The sequence below is a fragment of the Eretmochelys imbricata genome, chromosome 6 (assembly GCF_965152235.1).
Source record: "Eretmochelys imbricata isolate rEreImb1 chromosome 6, rEreImb1.hap1, whole genome shotgun sequence".
NCBI classification, from domain to species: Eukaryota; Metazoa; Chordata; order Testudines; family Cheloniidae; genus Eretmochelys; species Eretmochelys imbricata.
In genome coordinates this window covers 47,348,307-47,365,543 of record NC_135577.1, presented here as the reverse complement: position 1 = coordinate 47,365,543, position 17,237 = coordinate 47,348,307, and the positions used below count along the sequence as shown (strand labels likewise).

The 17,237-nt window shown below is 38.6% G+C and overlaps 1 protein-coding gene across 2 annotated transcripts in view; it reads left to right on the top strand.

Moving 5' to 3' along the window:
- The window catches only part of NELL1 (neural EGFL like 1), a 430,252-nt gene that overhangs the window by 194,044 nt on the left and 218,971 nt on the right, over nucleotides 1-17,237 (top strand). For both annotated transcript variants that reach the window (XM_077820141.1, XM_077820140.1), the window contains exon 13: nucleotides 3,135-3,260. In XM_077820141.1, coding sequence (XP_077676267.1) covers nucleotides 3,135-3,260 — 126 coding nt within the window. The remainder of the gene's footprint in view (nucleotides 1-3,134; nucleotides 3,261-17,237) is intronic.

Sequence of the window (17,237 nt, the reverse complement as noted above, 5' to 3'; positions counted from 1 at the left end):
ACACATTGATTAGGCTTAAAAGTACTACCAGGACAGTGGAGAATGTAAAGAACTGAAAGTTGTAGCTCAGCTTTTTTTAAAGGTTATTAATAATTTTTGATTTCCAATTAATTGTCATTTAAAGATCTGGGGGATTGTGGAGTTCTAGTCTCTGACTCAGGCACAACAGAACCAAGGTTATTAAGTTCAGTATCTGGTTGGGAACCCTGGTGTGCACAATGAAGACACTCTTACTGAGGGCAAAGCAAAGTTTTAACAACTTTTATTAACACAATTAGTAAAGACACAAAGGCTCCAAACCTCATAAAAAGATAGCAAAAATGCAGCATTAAGGTTATGTCTTGTACCATTCCTCATGTATGTACTCGTATACTTACATACTCTCACCCTTCTTTGGGGATCTGGTGCCAAGAAGCAAAGAAACTGCTCTGTCCTTGGCATGCCAAATGATGGTCCAGGTCCAGATCAATTGAAGACAACCATCCCATGCCCCACTCCTCCATCTTAGATGGTGGTCTGGCCTATTATAGGGCCTAGAGCCCATCATGAATATTAATTCAACATGTCTATGCTCCCTTGTCCATATCTAACTTCCTCACCCTAATAACGTTGGAGTTTCTCTATCCTATAGATTAGTATATTAATAATGTTAACTAATTATCGTATACATCAGTTTGTTGCCAAGGCAAGTTCACGGTTAAGCATTTGCCAACATTTTATCCTAAAATATCCAAGGTTAGCGTCAGTTCAGTGTTCTTGTGATTACTTGGTATCATTATGCACAAACTCCCCACTTAAGCTATTACCCTGAGTCTTGGGAAACAGGGAACTGTTGGACCATTTACCTGTGCAGAAGTTCAAAAGCCTCAAAATTTTATGCTAACTGCTTATTTAGTGTCTTATGAGATACAGGCCTGTTGGTTCTTTTGTGTTACTACTGACTAAAATAAAATCCTAAAGCTAGCTTTATGGGCTACAAGGGACAATATGGAATATAAGAGGAAAAGGCACAAGATGAGATTGAGGATGGGCCTATGTGAGTGGCAAAAGAGGGGAGAGGGCTTCATCTCACTCCTTACACCTCTTTTGCCAGGCCCAGACTCAGACATAGTCTTTGTAATACCTGAACATAAGGACTGCTGCTGATACAAACTAGTAATCAAATCAACTTTTGAAGTTCTTAGTCTCCTTTATGAGTTTTAATAGGATCAATGTGCGACATAGATATTTTGCTCAGGGTTGTAAATTTCCTTTTAATCACTGGTAACTTGGAAGCACCCTTATTTATTTATTTGGAAATAAATACATTTTAACAAGCGGCTCAGCATCAGAAACAACAAGAATGAGGATAGTGGGATAGCTCAAGGTGTTTGTAATGGGGTGTGGAGTCCTTTGCTTCCAGGCCATCATTTCAAATTCAGCCCAGGTTGGTAGTGATCAAAAGTCAGTACCAACTAACAGCTGTTTGGTGGCCAGTATGAAATGATTTAGTTTGTGGTCCCAGTCTAGTTCCTCATGGACAGCTGTCCAATAGCATACAAACCATCAGCACAATTGGCATGTTTGTTGCAACTCTCAGCACAAAGCCTAGGGACTGTATCAGCATGGAAACAGAACTGCTTTCTCACCCTTAGAGGTTCCTTCCGACCAGAGTTGTGGCATGTGGTAGGAGGGCTCTGGGGAAGCATGCAGTGTTGCTGTCTGATCTGTACCTATACAGTGGACATAGAGAGACTTCAGTCTCCAGTGCTGCTGTCAATTTAGTTTCTTGAGCATGGACATTCAATAAAATAACTTGTAATAAGAAAAAAAATGGGTCCGAGTCTCCTTTCACTTATCTTGACATACATAAATCAAGAGTACATCTTCTAAAGCCAATAGAGTTGCTTCATAGAAAACTGGTGTTAGTGAGACGAAAATCAGTCCCAATCAGAAAAAAGTCCACTGTTCAGTCCTAATGTAGAAGTACCTTATGTTCTGGGGAAAAGATTGCCTCTAAGTGAGCTTTACAATATATAGTTCATGGCAGTTTGTCCCCCTTCTCTGGTAACAAACATGGTTTTGAGTTGAGGCCTTGCAATAGATACTGTGATCTACTAATAACAAATAGAGTTGCAAGGCCAGGTCCTTGGCCCTGCTAAATCTGCTTTGTCCCACTGGGATGATGCAAAGCAGATAAGAAGCTGGCTTAAGTGGCCATTTGAGATTCCTAGTTGAGTAGGAGGATTCTTGAGTGGCACAGAGCTGAAGTAACTGGCCCAGTTCTACCTACCTTCTTGTAGTCCACAGTGTAGGGCTGTGTCAGGGGAATGGAGACGTGACCTGAAGCACTGTTGTTCTACAGTGATACTAGGTTCCTGGAAGGGCCCCTTGGTAGCTGTTACAGCTTGTGCAAATTAGGAACTTGGAAAATCAGAGCACCTTTTTTTGCTGTATAACAAACATTGCTATTTCATATCTGTCCAGCACTACTCCTGACTGATACATTGTGACACTCAGTGTATCTGGGAGCTACTGCATCTTCATATTCTAGCTGCTTTATGGGGGCAGAATTAAAGTTGTCCAGGTGTGTTGTTTGGGAAGCAGTACCTGAACTATTCATCTCCTGGTTCTTTTTAGTTTGTGATTATTTTTGTTGTAATCTAACATTGTCTCAGAAAATACAGGAGAAGACCGCAATTCAGTATTTCCTGGTTTTCCAGCATTTAACTTTAGGGTTTGGAAGTGTACAGCAGAGACACGTTGTGTTGCAGAAGCCTTAACTCCACTTTAAGAAATATTTTACTAGTAAATTTATGCTAGTAGATTAATATTAGAGTTTAAGACATGTTGCTTTTTTGAAATTCTTCTGGGGCTTGTAATTGGAATTTCTCTTCTCTTATTTCAATATTCAGAGTAACAGCCATGTTCGTCTGTATTCGCGAAAAGAAAAGGAGTACTTGTGGCACCTTAGAGACTAACCAATTTATTTGAGCATAAGCTTTCGTGAGCTACAGCTGACTTGCTTATGCTCAAATAAATTGGTTAGTCTCTAAGGTGCCACAAGTACTCCTTTTCTTATTTCAATATTGAGTCACAATGGGCATTTAACTGTGCAATTGACTTTGTTTGTGCTGGTTCTTTTTCCCCCTCAGATATTGATGAGTGCGCTGCTAAGATGCATTATTGCCATGCCAATACAGTGTGTGTTAACCTGCCTGGAACATATCGTTGTGACTGTGTCCCAGGATACATCCGTGTGGATGATTTTTCATGTACAGGTGAGCTTTTGAAGTCTTTGTAATAGCACCATGGTACTCTGTTTCTTGTGTACTGACCAATTCACTAACAAATCTCCCTTCTGGAATGCAAATTATAGTTGGCCCTGTGCAGGGGTGCCAGTGGGTGAGAATGCATAAGGAGCCTGCCTTCCTTTTGCACACCTTTTAGGGGACAGATACAGAATGACCCAAAGAGCTCAGGCACTGTTCATGGTTAACACCATCAGTTTTGGTGGTGTACCTGGGAGGAATGAAAGTAGCAGTATGGCATCTATGCATCTTAGTCTACATTGCATGTCTGATGGAATTGACTGAGTGTAGGGGAAGCTCATACTCCATCCAGTTTCTAGCCTTGAAGGGGGCCATGATCTTACTCCGCACACCCATCGCTTCACTAAGGCTGAGAATTATCCATCCCATGCTTCGGACCAATGCAATGTTTCTTTGGGGTGCAGATGGGAGAGGGGATTCCACATGTTTTTGAGGGGAAGAACAAAATGTTTCTCTAGCACTTCTTTGGAGTTGCTCAATGGTTTGAAACACCAGAAATAGTCATGGAGGAGATGAATTAATCAACAGAGTCAAGGAGAGGTGGTTCAAAGATGTGAAGCTGTAGGTGAATTGTATAGGTCGTACCATATGAATGCTGATTAAACCTTTATTTCACGCCATACCATCCTGTATTCTGTAGAGGCTATGTTTGCTACAGATAAACTAATAAAAAATGTTAGAGAGTTTGACAGTTTTACTGAGATTAAATTTTGTATCCTTCTGCCTGTAAAGCCAGTGGCCTTAGTTGCCATGAGTCCAACACTACAGGGCTCAAAGGAAGAAGAAAATTATAACTACTATAACAAATAAAATGACCTAAAATAGTTTTACTATACATGTAAATAAAAATATAATGACTTTACAGTCTGATATCTCAGATATTCTAGGACAGAAAGATACGATTATATCAGTTTACCACATAGATACCACCATAGATGTAGTGATATGTGTCCATATCTCTATAATGCCCTTAAGCATTTGTTTGTCTGACAGTCTGGAATATGTTAGTGTTAATGCTGGGAGTTCATATTTCTACTGTTTGTAGGTCTATGACGGAGATTACTCAAGGGTAGAGAACAAATACAATAATTTTATGCATTGAAGTAGATAAATTTTTAATAACTGTCAGTAAAATCAGTACTTAAATGTCTTAGGGGATCTTGGATGACCCTTATTTCCATGTACATATCTGAAGGAGGCTTCACTGTCTATCAGAAAAACTATTTCTCCAGAATGTGAGAAAATCTCTTGAAGTGCTCTATCCCATCCATACCTGAAATGATAACCTCTTTCAGTGAGAGCCCTCTATCAAGGCTGTGTTCAGAACTATTTTTGTGTGCCACAGCCTCATACAGCAGGAGCAGCATCAAACACCTTTACTGAAATAGAAATAAGAAAACTTGACACAACCCCAGGTTTTGATATTATCTTGGGCAGTCTGTTCTCTCAAGTAGAAAGATGGCCAAGAAATGTTCAATATGAGAGTGGTTATTCCAGGCTAGAAATCATGCTATAATGTACATATTATCCTTAGGGAAAGTCATAGAGACTATCTACTTCATGATGACAGCACATCTTATCATTATATCTAGCATCATATAGCTTACAGAAGCTTTGGAAAAGTCCTCCTCACTTCTTGAGAGAGGATGATGCAAGACAATTTCATAGATTCATAGATATTTAGGTCAGAAGGGACCATTATGATCATCTAGTCTGACCTCCTGCACAACGCAGGCCACAGAATTTCACCCACCAATCGTACAAAAAAAACCTCACACCTATATCTGTGCTATTGAAGTCCTCAAATCATAGTTTAAAGACTTCAAGGAGCAGAGAATCCTCCAGCAAGTGACCCGTGCCCCATGCTACAGAGGAAGGCGAAAAACCTCCAGGGCCTCTTCCAATCTGCCCTGGAGGAAAATTCCTTCCCGACCCCAAATATGGCCATCAGCTAAACCCTGTGCATATGGGCAAGATTCATCAGCCAGATACTACAGAAAATTCTTTCCTGGGTAACTCGGATCTCACCCCATCTAATAGCCCATCACAGGCCATTGGGCCTATTTACCATGAATATTTAATTACCAAAACCATGTTATCCCATCATACCATCTCCTCCATAAACTTATCGAGTTTCATCTTAGAGCCAGATAGATCTTTTGCCCCCACTGCTTCCCTCAGAAAGCTATTCCAAAGCTTCACTCCTCTGATGGTTAAAAACCTTCGCCTAATTTCTAGTCCAAATTTCCTAGTGGCCAGTTTATATCCATTTGTTCTTGTGTCCACATTGGTACTGAGCTTAAATAATTCCTCTCCCTCTCCGGTATTTATCCCTCTGATATATTTAATGAGAGCAATCATATCTCCCCTCAACCTTCTTTTAGTTAGGCTAAACAAGCCAAGCTCCCTGAGTCTCCTTTCATAAGACAAGTTTTCCATTCCTCGGATCATCCTAGTAGCCCTTCTCTGTACCTGTACCATTTTGAATTCATCCTTCTTAAACATGGGAGACCAGAACTTCACACAGTATTCCAGGTGAGGTCTCACCAGTGCCTTGTATAATGGTTTTAAAACCTCCTTATCCCTACTGGAAATACCTCTCCTGATGCATCCCAAGACCGCATTAGCTTTTTTCACAGCCATGTCACATTGGCGGCTCATAGTCATCCTATGATCAACCAATTCTCCAAGGTCCTTCTCCTCCTCCGTTACTTCTAATTGATGCGTCCCCCGTTTGTAACAGAAATTCTTGTTGTTAATCCCTAAATGCATGATCTTGCACTTTTCACTATTAAATTTCATCCTATTACTATTACTCCAGTTTACAAGGTCATCCAGATCCTTCTGTAGGGTATCCCTATCCTTCTCTAAATTGGCAATACCTCCCAGCTTTGTATCATCTGCAAACTTTATTAGCACACTCCCACTTTTTGTGCTGAGGTCAGTAATAAAAAGATGAAATAAGATTGGTCCCAAAACCGATCCTTGAGGAACTCCACTGGTAACCTCCCTCCAGCCTGACAGTTCACCTTTCAGTAGGACCCGTTGTAGTCTCCCCTTTAACCAATTCCTTATCCACCTTTCAATTTTCCTATTGATCCCCATCTTATCCAATGTAACTAATAATTCCCCTTGTGGCATGGTATTAAACGCCTTACTAAAATCTAGGTAAATTTACCTTCAACAGACAGTTTTTTGCTGACAGTTGTGTGTCTCTAAATCCCTTTCTCTGCCTTGTAAGTAAGCCCTGAGTTCTCAATGATCTTTTACAAGCTATTCTGCAGGAAAAATGTCAGCCATTGAATTTTGTAGGGTGCTTTCTCCTGACCTTGTACACCAAATATGGTAATCATTTTTGTAATGATGGTAAATCTTTTTGATAGGCTGACACTAGCTTTCTAATTCCTTAATAATCCTTTCATTCCAGCAAGACAGTGTCATTAGACATGAAAATGATTTTAAACACAGAATATTTGTGATTTACAAGAAAATGTGGCATAATAAGACAAGTGCTTGACAGTAATGGGTGAACAATCATTTACTGCATAGACAAACACAAATCTCTGTAAAAGTAAGAAATAATGGAATGAGATAACAAATATTCCATGCAGTTTTCATTATCTTGCTAAAACCATTTATTTTTTGGCATCACGAGTAGGAGTACTGAAAGGGAGTATGCATTCCACATAGTTCAGGAGAAGCTTGGTTGAATTGGTAGTTCATAATTAGAAATAATAGCGAGTTAAAATTTATAAATGTATTTAAATTAAGTAATTGTGCAACGGAAGAAATATTCCTTTCTTAGTATTTGCCTTATATGTACGTAGCTTAGAAAATAAATGTAGCAAATGCTTTGCTTATGCCTCTACTTGCTGCTACTGATGTCTTTACAAGCAACATTGAATGCAGCAATTACTCAGCTATCTAATGTATTCCTGGTTACTGAATCAAAGCAAATGGGAACCTCTGGTTTTGGTGAATTATGTATGGGACCAATTCTGAGAGCCTTACTTATGTGACAGGTTTCAGAGTAACAGCCATGTTAGTCTGTATTCGCAAAAAGAAAAGGAGTACTTGTGGCACCTTAGAGACTAACCAATTTATTTGAGCATGAGCTTTCATGAGCTACAGCTCACTTCATCGGATGCAACATTCATCATTCATTCATCCGATGAAGTGAGCTATAGCTCACGAAAGCCTATGCTCAAATAAATTGGTTAGTCTCTAAGGTGTCACAAGTACTCCTTTTCTTTTTACTTATGTGAGTATTCAGATTACTTCAATGGTATCACTTACGTGTAAGGCAAGTAAGCATGGTCTCTTTAGACCCTCCTGGGTTTCATATTTTATTTTTCAAGTTCTGAGTTTATTTTATATAATATTGAGCTAAAAGCAGAAGTTCTAGTGCATAAAGTAAGTCGCATCCTTCTTCTGGAATAACTGGCGAAGGGCCCAATTGTGCAAGGTACCGAGAGCTTTCAACTGCTACTGAAGTTATTGGGCCAGATTCGGTGAAGTCCAGAGGACCATCAATTCCCATTGACATCCATGGGAGTTGAAGGCACTGACTACCTCAGAGGAAGTGCTCAGAACATCACAAGATGTACATTAATGATTAAGGCATGAAGCTGTATATATAAAAGGATAAACTGAATGCAAGTGATGATTATCTCAAACTCTACATTCAGTTTTAAAATGATATAATGTAGATTGGAGTCACTAAACAGTCTCATATAAGCACATATAAACTCATATATAAGTCTCATATAAGCACAAGAGCTGGTGCGACAGGGTTCGCCCCAGGATATTTTCTCATCATTCTACTCAGTCCTGTGATGCTCTTGACTTACGTTCATCAGCAAAGGTATGTTAATATTTTGTAGTCTCCTATTCCTGGAGCTGAGAGTTGTGTATATTAATTAAGCCTTTCAATGAAAGACAAATGTATTAACGAAAGTTATTCCTCAATAAGAAGCTTCTTGCAACCTTACTTCATTATATTCACATGTTGGTTAACAGCTGTAAATTAAATTGTGTCCCAGCCCATTGAGTAAGTGGGAGCAAAGATGCTTCTTTGTGTCTTCAGTTACTGGAATCTACTGACTAGAGAAATCTACTTCGAACAGTGGCACCATAGTGTGAGATTTATAGTCCATCTGTACCATTTGCCAATTACTGTTTGCTGTTGAGCGCAGCATACTAACCTGCTGGCTGATAGAGCTAGCCATGCCATCTAATAGGTAAGCCAGGCCACCTTGAGAAAACAGGCGGATGCAATATCTATCTTCTTCTCCTAGCCATATATTTAATGTTGTGAAAAGATTCTGACCTGTTGCTTATATTGGAAAAGAAGTTCCCTGTGATCTTTCTTGCTCAAATACACTGGCACAGGAGTTATTCCCAAATATATACTACTCTTTTCTTTCCTAAAGTGTTGTTACGAATCTTGTATTTTGATTTTTGAAGGGCTGCATCTGATGAAGTGAGCTGTAGCTCACGAAAGCTTATGCTCAAATAAATTGGTTAGTCTCTAAGGTGCCACTAGTACTCCCCTTCTATCCTTTGAGATTTTAGATCTTATCATATAAGCATCTTTCTCTGTATCATTCTGTGCCACAATATATTGCTTCTAATATTCTCCCAATTCTCCCATTGCATCAGCTGAATGAATCAACTGTTTTGTCTTAGGCAGGACCATAAAGAAGTCTTCAAATTCCAATATCTAAACATACAATATTTATATGCAGAGCAGGCAGGGTGAAGTCTGGCTTAGCACCTTTTAACACAATACTGGCCTCTGTTATGCAAGAGATCAAACTTATTATCATAATAGTCCCTTTTGGCCATAAAAATCTATGGCTATCAGAGAAAAGGTGAATCTAGATTTGACAAAGGATTCATCAGGGCTGGAGGAAAATCTGTAAGCTTCATAAAGTCATGGTTTATGACTTGTTGAAATGTAGTCTAATGTGGAGTCTTTACAAACCTGATCCAGGCAAAACTCCCACTGCAGCCAGTGTAGTTGCACCTAAATAAAAGCTGTACAAAGGCCTCAAGATTTAGCCCTGTAAATATAGAAAGCATCTAAACCATTGCAAAATTGGCAGTTTTAAGTTTGCAGAGTTTTGTATTTGTACCTGGGCCGACTTAGCGCCTAGATACCATAGTGATGGGTGCTATAGACTTGCTGATAATTTAGGTACAGAATAATCTTTCACATTTCATTCCTGCTTAGTGAATGTTGTATAATTGTAGTATTTGACTGAGATCATCACAGCTTATACTGTTACCACATCACTTAGCCCAGAATTGCCTGTCAGTCTTTGTTTTGGGTTGTATTGTCTGTATTATTTCTTTTTTTCTTTAGCTTTGCAGAAGCGATGAATCACTAAACAAATTACATATTTCCAAGAAGCAAACTCTTGTGTACTGTAACTCGACTGTTATTTTCCAAATATATCATTTACCCTAGTGTTTTTTCCTCTTGACTTTTGACTTTTGGTAGAAACACATTGTTTAAAAAGTAGCCTTACGATTTAAATGTTAGTTAAGATGCAATTTGAGTTATAGTGTGGTGAGACAATAGCAGATGACAGAACCTAATGACTTTTGTGGGTTATCCCTTAAGCCCTTTCCCATTTGTTCTCTGCGGTATTTGGAGTAATATGTAATTGTGAATCTAATGCTTTATCCAAAGTGATCACAATGCCTCCTGTATTACTTGATGTTGACAATAAGCAGAATGGGAGTAAAGCACAGAAGTAGCTGGGATTCTGAAAAAGCTGGGCTTTGAGGGAACAAAAACTCCAGAACAATATCTCAAAATTACAGGAATTTGATCCTATAATTTGAGAAAAAGTTGGAGAAATTGTCTGCACTTACAATAATCAGTGTCTTTACAACATGGTTGTCATGCTTTGCCTGTCAGAGCCGTGAAGTGATGTATTTGACCCAGTAATAACAAATAATAATATAACAGCTTTCACAAAGGTGAAGTGACAGTCTGAAAGGGCAGACAGCCAGTGGGTTAACCAGAATCAGAGTGTTGTTGTGGTCTCGAATGGACATTTTCAAATCTAGGCAGCAAACAGATACTACGGTCATACCTCCCCAGCTTGTTGGTGAATTAAATAACCATTCAAAGAGGAAGCATGAACATTTTAGGTCTAAAGGCACAGCTTTGCAAATGTCTGCACAGTGTGTGGTGCATTTGCACAAGTTTAAACCAACACATACCATAACTAAAAATGTGGTTGTCTAGAATGAAAGAAGTGAGAGAAATGAAATGTCATGTATTGAATTAAGACCTAAAATTTGGGCAAATGAGCAAACAGAAATGTTCACTGGTTGAAAAGCTTCCAAAAATATATAGTGGGGATGTTTAAAACATTCACCCTTGGTGATATATTGAAATTTATGTTCCTTGTGGATAAAAATATTATTTGGCACTTATCCAGTGCTTTATAATTTCCAAAGAGTATCCAGTTATTAACTAAGTAATCCCGACCACAGCCCAGAAAGACTATTACAGAACTATTTTTCCCATTTATAGACTGGGAAATAGACCCTCCAGTTTATTTATTATAAATGTGTATTGTGTTAGTGACTAGAGGCCTCAAACAAATCAGGGTCCCACTGTGCTCGTGGGAATGACTCTCCCTGCCTCAAAGATTTTACAATCATTCTCCCATCTGAAAAAACCCATATAATATGTTTAGTATGGAGGCGATATCGTAAAGGATATACAAAACTGTACGGTACCCCAGTGTATTGGGACCCCGAGGACAGAGTTTGCCCTCTTGTCATATCTCCTCCCCAAACTATCTTTAGGTTTGTATAGCTATGCACCTCCCCTTTCTCAGGGTTGTCTCTTAAAAGTCATATTTAGCCCTAAATGCTTTTGGAAACTGATGAGACCAGGTGAGTGAGATAATATCTTTTACTGGACCAACTTCTGTTGGTGAGAGAGACAAGCTTTTGAGCTATACAGACTCTTTCTCAGGTCACTGGTCTCAGGCCACCCTTCCTTCCTTAACCAGAATTGGAGCCTAAGAAGTTTCAGTGTAAATTTATGTAAGGGTTATTGTTAGCACAGAATATGTGAAATTTAATGTCTAACATACAGCATGAGATTAAATCTCTAATCCCACATGCTGAATTTTCATCTTTGAAAACTAGTTCCTGAGTATCCTGAATTGAAATACCCTGTTTTTACTGTTTTTAAATAATTACACAAACGACTCTGCGACTGTGACTTTATTGCCTTCCTAATACCAAGAACAAACACATTAGTTTCCTGGTCTCTTTCCTTCTGGAGATCCCTGTATCAGGTGTTGGAGCGAAGGACAACACTTTGTTTCTGGTGCTAAATGGTACAATTTTTTGGTTTACAGTCATGTTGGCACTTTTTCTTACAACTGTGAAGAAAAATGTGAATTCATTCTTGGAACCTTTAAAATGCAGATACATTTGTTTGAATCCCTAAATTGGCTGTTGGTTAAATTTAGGAGCATTTAATCAGTATGCTGATTGGCACTGCCATCACAAGAGAACATTCATCTGCTTGGCAGGGCAAGTTAGCATAAGATAGAGACAATTTAGAGTAAATCCGGCCAAATGAAAAAGGAGGCACCATAAATAAAATCACTTCAAATGGCTTGATCCAAAGCCTATTAGCTCAGTGGAAGTCTTTCCATTGCTTCATTTGGCTTTTTATCAGGCCTTAGTAGTAAACACTTGCCCAAGCTCTATTTATGACTATACTAAGAAGAAGAATTTTTTTGTATTTCCAGAGCACTTTTTTTCTAAGGCCTGGAAAGTGTTGGACTAACATTAATTAATTATGCTTGTCAACACTCCTCTGAGGCCAATACATATTTTAATCTCAAATTTACAGAGGGGAAGTTGAGGCACAGAAAAACTGAGTAACTTGCCCAAAGTCATACTGAGACAGGGATGGCATTGGAGAGACTATTTAATCGAGCCATAAAAATTAAAGGTGGAAAAGACCTAGAAGTATGTTTACAAGGTTGAATCAACAATGAGATTTATTTTATATGAATTTACATTCTGTACAAAATCAATGCAAATACATTTAAACACACTGTGCATGATCTATTGTTGTAACCCTTGTCCTTCCCGCCTCTCCATGCTCTCTCCACAATTTTGTAAGTTCTTTTTGCATCATCTGAATTTATGCCCCAATCCTCCAACCTTTAAATGACGCTCGATATTCTTTAATTTCTAACCTACCCGTCGTCATTCACTAAGTTTGATCACCAGGCACATTGCCTTCCTCCCTTTAAAAATTATCAGGTCAGACTGGCTTGTTGTTTGTGCTCAAAGCCTTTCACTATTGTGGGAAATATATGCCAAATAAACTGAATCTATGGTTGCAGTGACATCTGGTAAATTTCTGACCTTAAACTTGTTGAGACACAATGGAGATAGATGTGAAGGCAGTGCTGGGCTATCCAGAATATTTGGTTAATCTTTCAAGTTGTCTTGTCTGATTCATTTACTATAACTAATACCGCTAAAAAACTTAATTATAGAACAGCCTGATTGAAATAATGTAAATATTTAAATTTCTTGAAACTATGTTGCCCTCTAATTATTAAGACAAGAAATTTAGAAAAATATGTATGATACAGTCTAGGATCATTAGTATTTGTTAGGTTTTCATAGCTGCCAAGTTTTGTGCAGCTCCATTTGTGACATAATTATTTAGTGAAGTCATTTGCATATTTAAAATAAATTTGCTTATGGATGTCAACGCCAAGTTAAAAAATTGTGCAATCTTATTGCTCCTTTAGCTCCAGTGAGTGAAGCTCTGTGTTTATCTACAGGGAAGCAGGAGGGCATGCTTCTCACATAAACTGCCATGCCAGCATGCCTCAGTCTTATCTGGGAGGATTTCCCCTTGGAGTAGTTCTGTCTTCATGGCCCATTAAGTTCTTGGCTTGTCTCCTGAGTCTGTCAATTAGTGCACAGTGTGGGAGTGCATTTGTGACATAGGGGCTGGATCTGAGACCCAATAAACTCATTTTCTGTAGGGCCACCAACATCCATTAGATGGGAAAAACTTGTAATCCCTGGTAAAATGGACTGGAGTCAGACTGGTGACCTACAGGCAAATGGTGCTGAAGCATCTTAGCAGTATCTTAAGGCAGGCAGTTTCCTTTCTGAAAGATAAGACTTAAACCTTTTGGGGAAAAAAAATCCGTGTTCCCTTTTAATGTGGAAGGGCTTTGGCTAACCGGCAGATTTACTTGGGGCATAAAACAGACAGCCTTTGGGCTGAGAGAGAGAGAGAGGCTTTGTTCTGCCATGTGAGTAGTTTGTAACATGAGCTTTTTGCATCCTAGCAGTGCTTCTGTACAGAAAACCAACCTCTAACTGCTTATAGTTAAGATGAAACTTTCTTCATAGGAGTATTATTACTTGTTATATAAAAATCTGTAGCTGGGGTTTTACACCTTTCTACAAAATGTCTGTTGCTAACCATTGTCAGAGAAAGGGGACTAGATGGTGGACAACAACGGCCTGATCCTGTCTTGCAAATCCTTCTTGTGTTCAGTTGGATTAATCTCTTTCCATGCATGCATTTATTTATTTATATTTTTCTTTTTGTGTCCGTAATTTTACAATAAAGTTCAGTTTTATGAACAACAGCTCAAATTGGGGTTAAGATCCAGTTTGTGACTGGAATACTCACTAGCTTCAGCCAGTAGCTGAACTTTGTTCTCCTGGAAGAAAGTATCGGAGATGGGTAATGGCTGGAAAACAGGGTCACAGGTGAAGGAAAAGAATGGGCACAGGGAAAGCGGAATGACTTGAAAGGTGCTATGCAGTGACAGAATAACTTTATTTTTCCTATCTAGTGGTACTAGAGAGTTGTTTTGGGCAAAGAGCAAATTCATCTTACCTACGATGTGCTTCTCAAACGTAAGATGGCAACTTCTGAAAGTGCATTTGTGCTAAGAAGTAGATGATAAAGGGGAAAACATGGATTCCTTTTCTTGCTCAATTAGGCCGTATTTTAGAAAGGCCTGAAGGTTTGTTTGTTTTTAATTTGTTTATTTTTTACCTTTTAGAAATATTTCAGATGTTGAAACCAATTTGCAAGCCCTCTATTTCTGTGACTTTTTTTTCTATACTGAAAATAAATGATACACATACACACACTTGTGTGCCAGAAGCAGGGGGAAAGAACCCTGTCATTGTTGGAACTTTCAGTGGTTTTTTTTCTAGCACTGAAGATATCCTTTCATTGAAAGATGTCTAATCCAACTTAAAAAAAAAAAAATCTGTGTTTTACTACTGCTGTAAATGTGCTTGTGCAAAAAGCAAAGATGCTCAAAATGCAGTCACATTTCAACTAAATAGCTGTGAGAAACCTGCCAGAATTCTAAACTTCATAGTATTTATTGCACATAGCAAGGAAAATAGTTGAGCACAAAACCAACAAATACTCTATATTGGTGCTTCAAGATCTACATGCTTGTAGGAATCTATGAAACAATTCCATTTATGCTTAAAAAAATTCTTTCAATCTTAGCCAATATTATTCAAAATAATAAAAATTAATTGGGTCTGGATTATGCCCTTTGTCTCTGAGTTGATGTTGCCAGTTAGAGGGTCTCCTTTTGGGCAGTTGATATGGACATCTATCCCCTAAGAACTGGACAGAGATCATAGACTTTTTGCACTCAGACCATTAGCAATCCTGAAACTAGATCCTCTTGGCAGACACTGGTCCTGGGCCTGTGTGGTGCCCCACATTGATTCTACACAGGCATCGATGTCTGCCTGCCTAGTTATAGCAACTTTGGTCACTGATGTTCTTGAATTTTAACCAGTGACCTAGAAGTGAAAGGCTCCATTTCCTATTACCAAACCTATGAAGAAAGCTTACATTAATGTTGCTTTTTTCTTCATACTTATTTTTTCCCTTAGAAAATACGTATTTGATCATAAATATTTCTGATATCTCTATCCAGGATTTAAAGAAATACAAAACAAAACACCCCCACCCCAGTTGTAAAATGGGAATTAAGGACCCAGACAAGATGAAAGCTCTTATCACAAACAGAAATCATGGGTCAGAATTATTTGATCTCTACAGATATACAATGTGGTGTAGTTTACGTTTTTTCCTTTGGTTATTGGCATTTCAAGAAAATACATGCAATACTGTGTTTTATGATGACTGTAACAGCGTGGGCTGCTTCTGTCCTGGGAGGCCACAAAGCATCACTGGTTTTTGAGGATGAAATTTCCATAGCTGAAACATGGTTGATGACGGTGGTTAGAAATTAGCAACTCAGATTCCTTATACCAAAGGGGCTGAAGTAGCTGGATAGAACAGAATGGTTAAACAAAGTTATCTGAAAAGACCATAATCCAAGATTTTAATGAAATTTGAGAAAATCAGAAAAGGAGAAAAATTGCCTCCTGTAATGTTGCCATGAATAAAAGTTCTAACCTTTAAAAATATGGAGTGGCCAGGGTTGGGTTTTTTTTGCAAATTTTGCATCCACAAATGCATGCGTGCACATTTTTGCCTCTGCAGTGAATTATTAGTGAAAATATATGGCAGGTAAACTTATTTTTGCCTGCATGTGACTTCAGATGAGGAAGTTGGATGTGTAAGTACTACCTTAGGTAATAACTGCAGATGCAGCTAAAAATATGGTCAAGTTGCATGTGCAAAAACACAGGCTGGGTTGATGATGGAAACCAAGTTGCAGCTGCTTATTTAGCTTCTCTTTTAGATCAGATTCCGGGAACAAGTCTAATTTTAACAAGGTACATTTGATTAGTTGCAGTTAGATTGATTATTTTATTAAAAATAATCTGTACCATTAGATGATCTCTCAGGAGCAATAAATTGGGTTCAGGAACAAGGGCAGTTATACCCTTTCTGGGTTTTGTTTTTGCACTGGAGAGAAAGGACCAATTAATTCACTGATAAAATGAATTTCTAAGCAGTTTGAAATGTGAAGCTCTTATCTGATTATTTCCAAGGTTCAAAAGGATATTTATTTTACTTACATTATTTCACGAAGTTCAATCCCTTTAGGTTCTGAATTTCCTATTTTGACTGAAAGTTTAGTGTCCTAGCTGATTTTACCTGACATCTTGAATTTAAAACAGGCTAACAAAGTACAGCAAGGTATGGAAACTAATGCTGCATGAAGGTTAAGTACTTGATTTAATGTGCTTGGCACATCAGTATATTCAGACAGCTCTTGAAGGACATTGGTGAATCAATTTTGCGTACCCTAGTATAACTTGTCACAGTTATGTAGGTTTTCCAGCAACAGATGGCTTATGGGTAATACATTTAGGTTAACCAAAAATTAGCTTTCCTGTGCATGATGCTGCAACGAAAAACTTTGGTGATTTTAATACACAGTGCAGGTCAATAGGTGAAATTCACGCCTATTCAGAGGGTCAGCACAACCATGTGAACCGCTTATGTCAAAGAAAAGATCATTCGGCCCTCTTAAGTGATATTAACTTGAGAGATGCTATAGGACTTTAGTGGTGCATAATCCTCATGCTAACCCTCTGCACAGATGGAATTTACCCCGCGTATACACATGCAAGTGGGGCTTTAACTTGCAAGGTGCTGAACAAATATTGCAAGGATATAAATGTTTATGTTTACATTGCAGCTGGGAGTGAGCCTCCAGCCCAGGCAGAGAGACTTATGATAGCAAGGCTTGTGTTAGCCTGCTAAAAATAGCAGTGTGGATGTTTCAGCTCTGAAGGGGGTCTCTGGATAGTCACCTGAGCTCAAGCTGCTAGGACGAGACTGTCTACCGGGCTGGTAGGTTCACTTTCAGTTGCAGTGGAGATCTAAGTGCACTCACTCTCCGAGACTTGAATATGGGTTGAGGGCTATCAGCACCTCTCCAG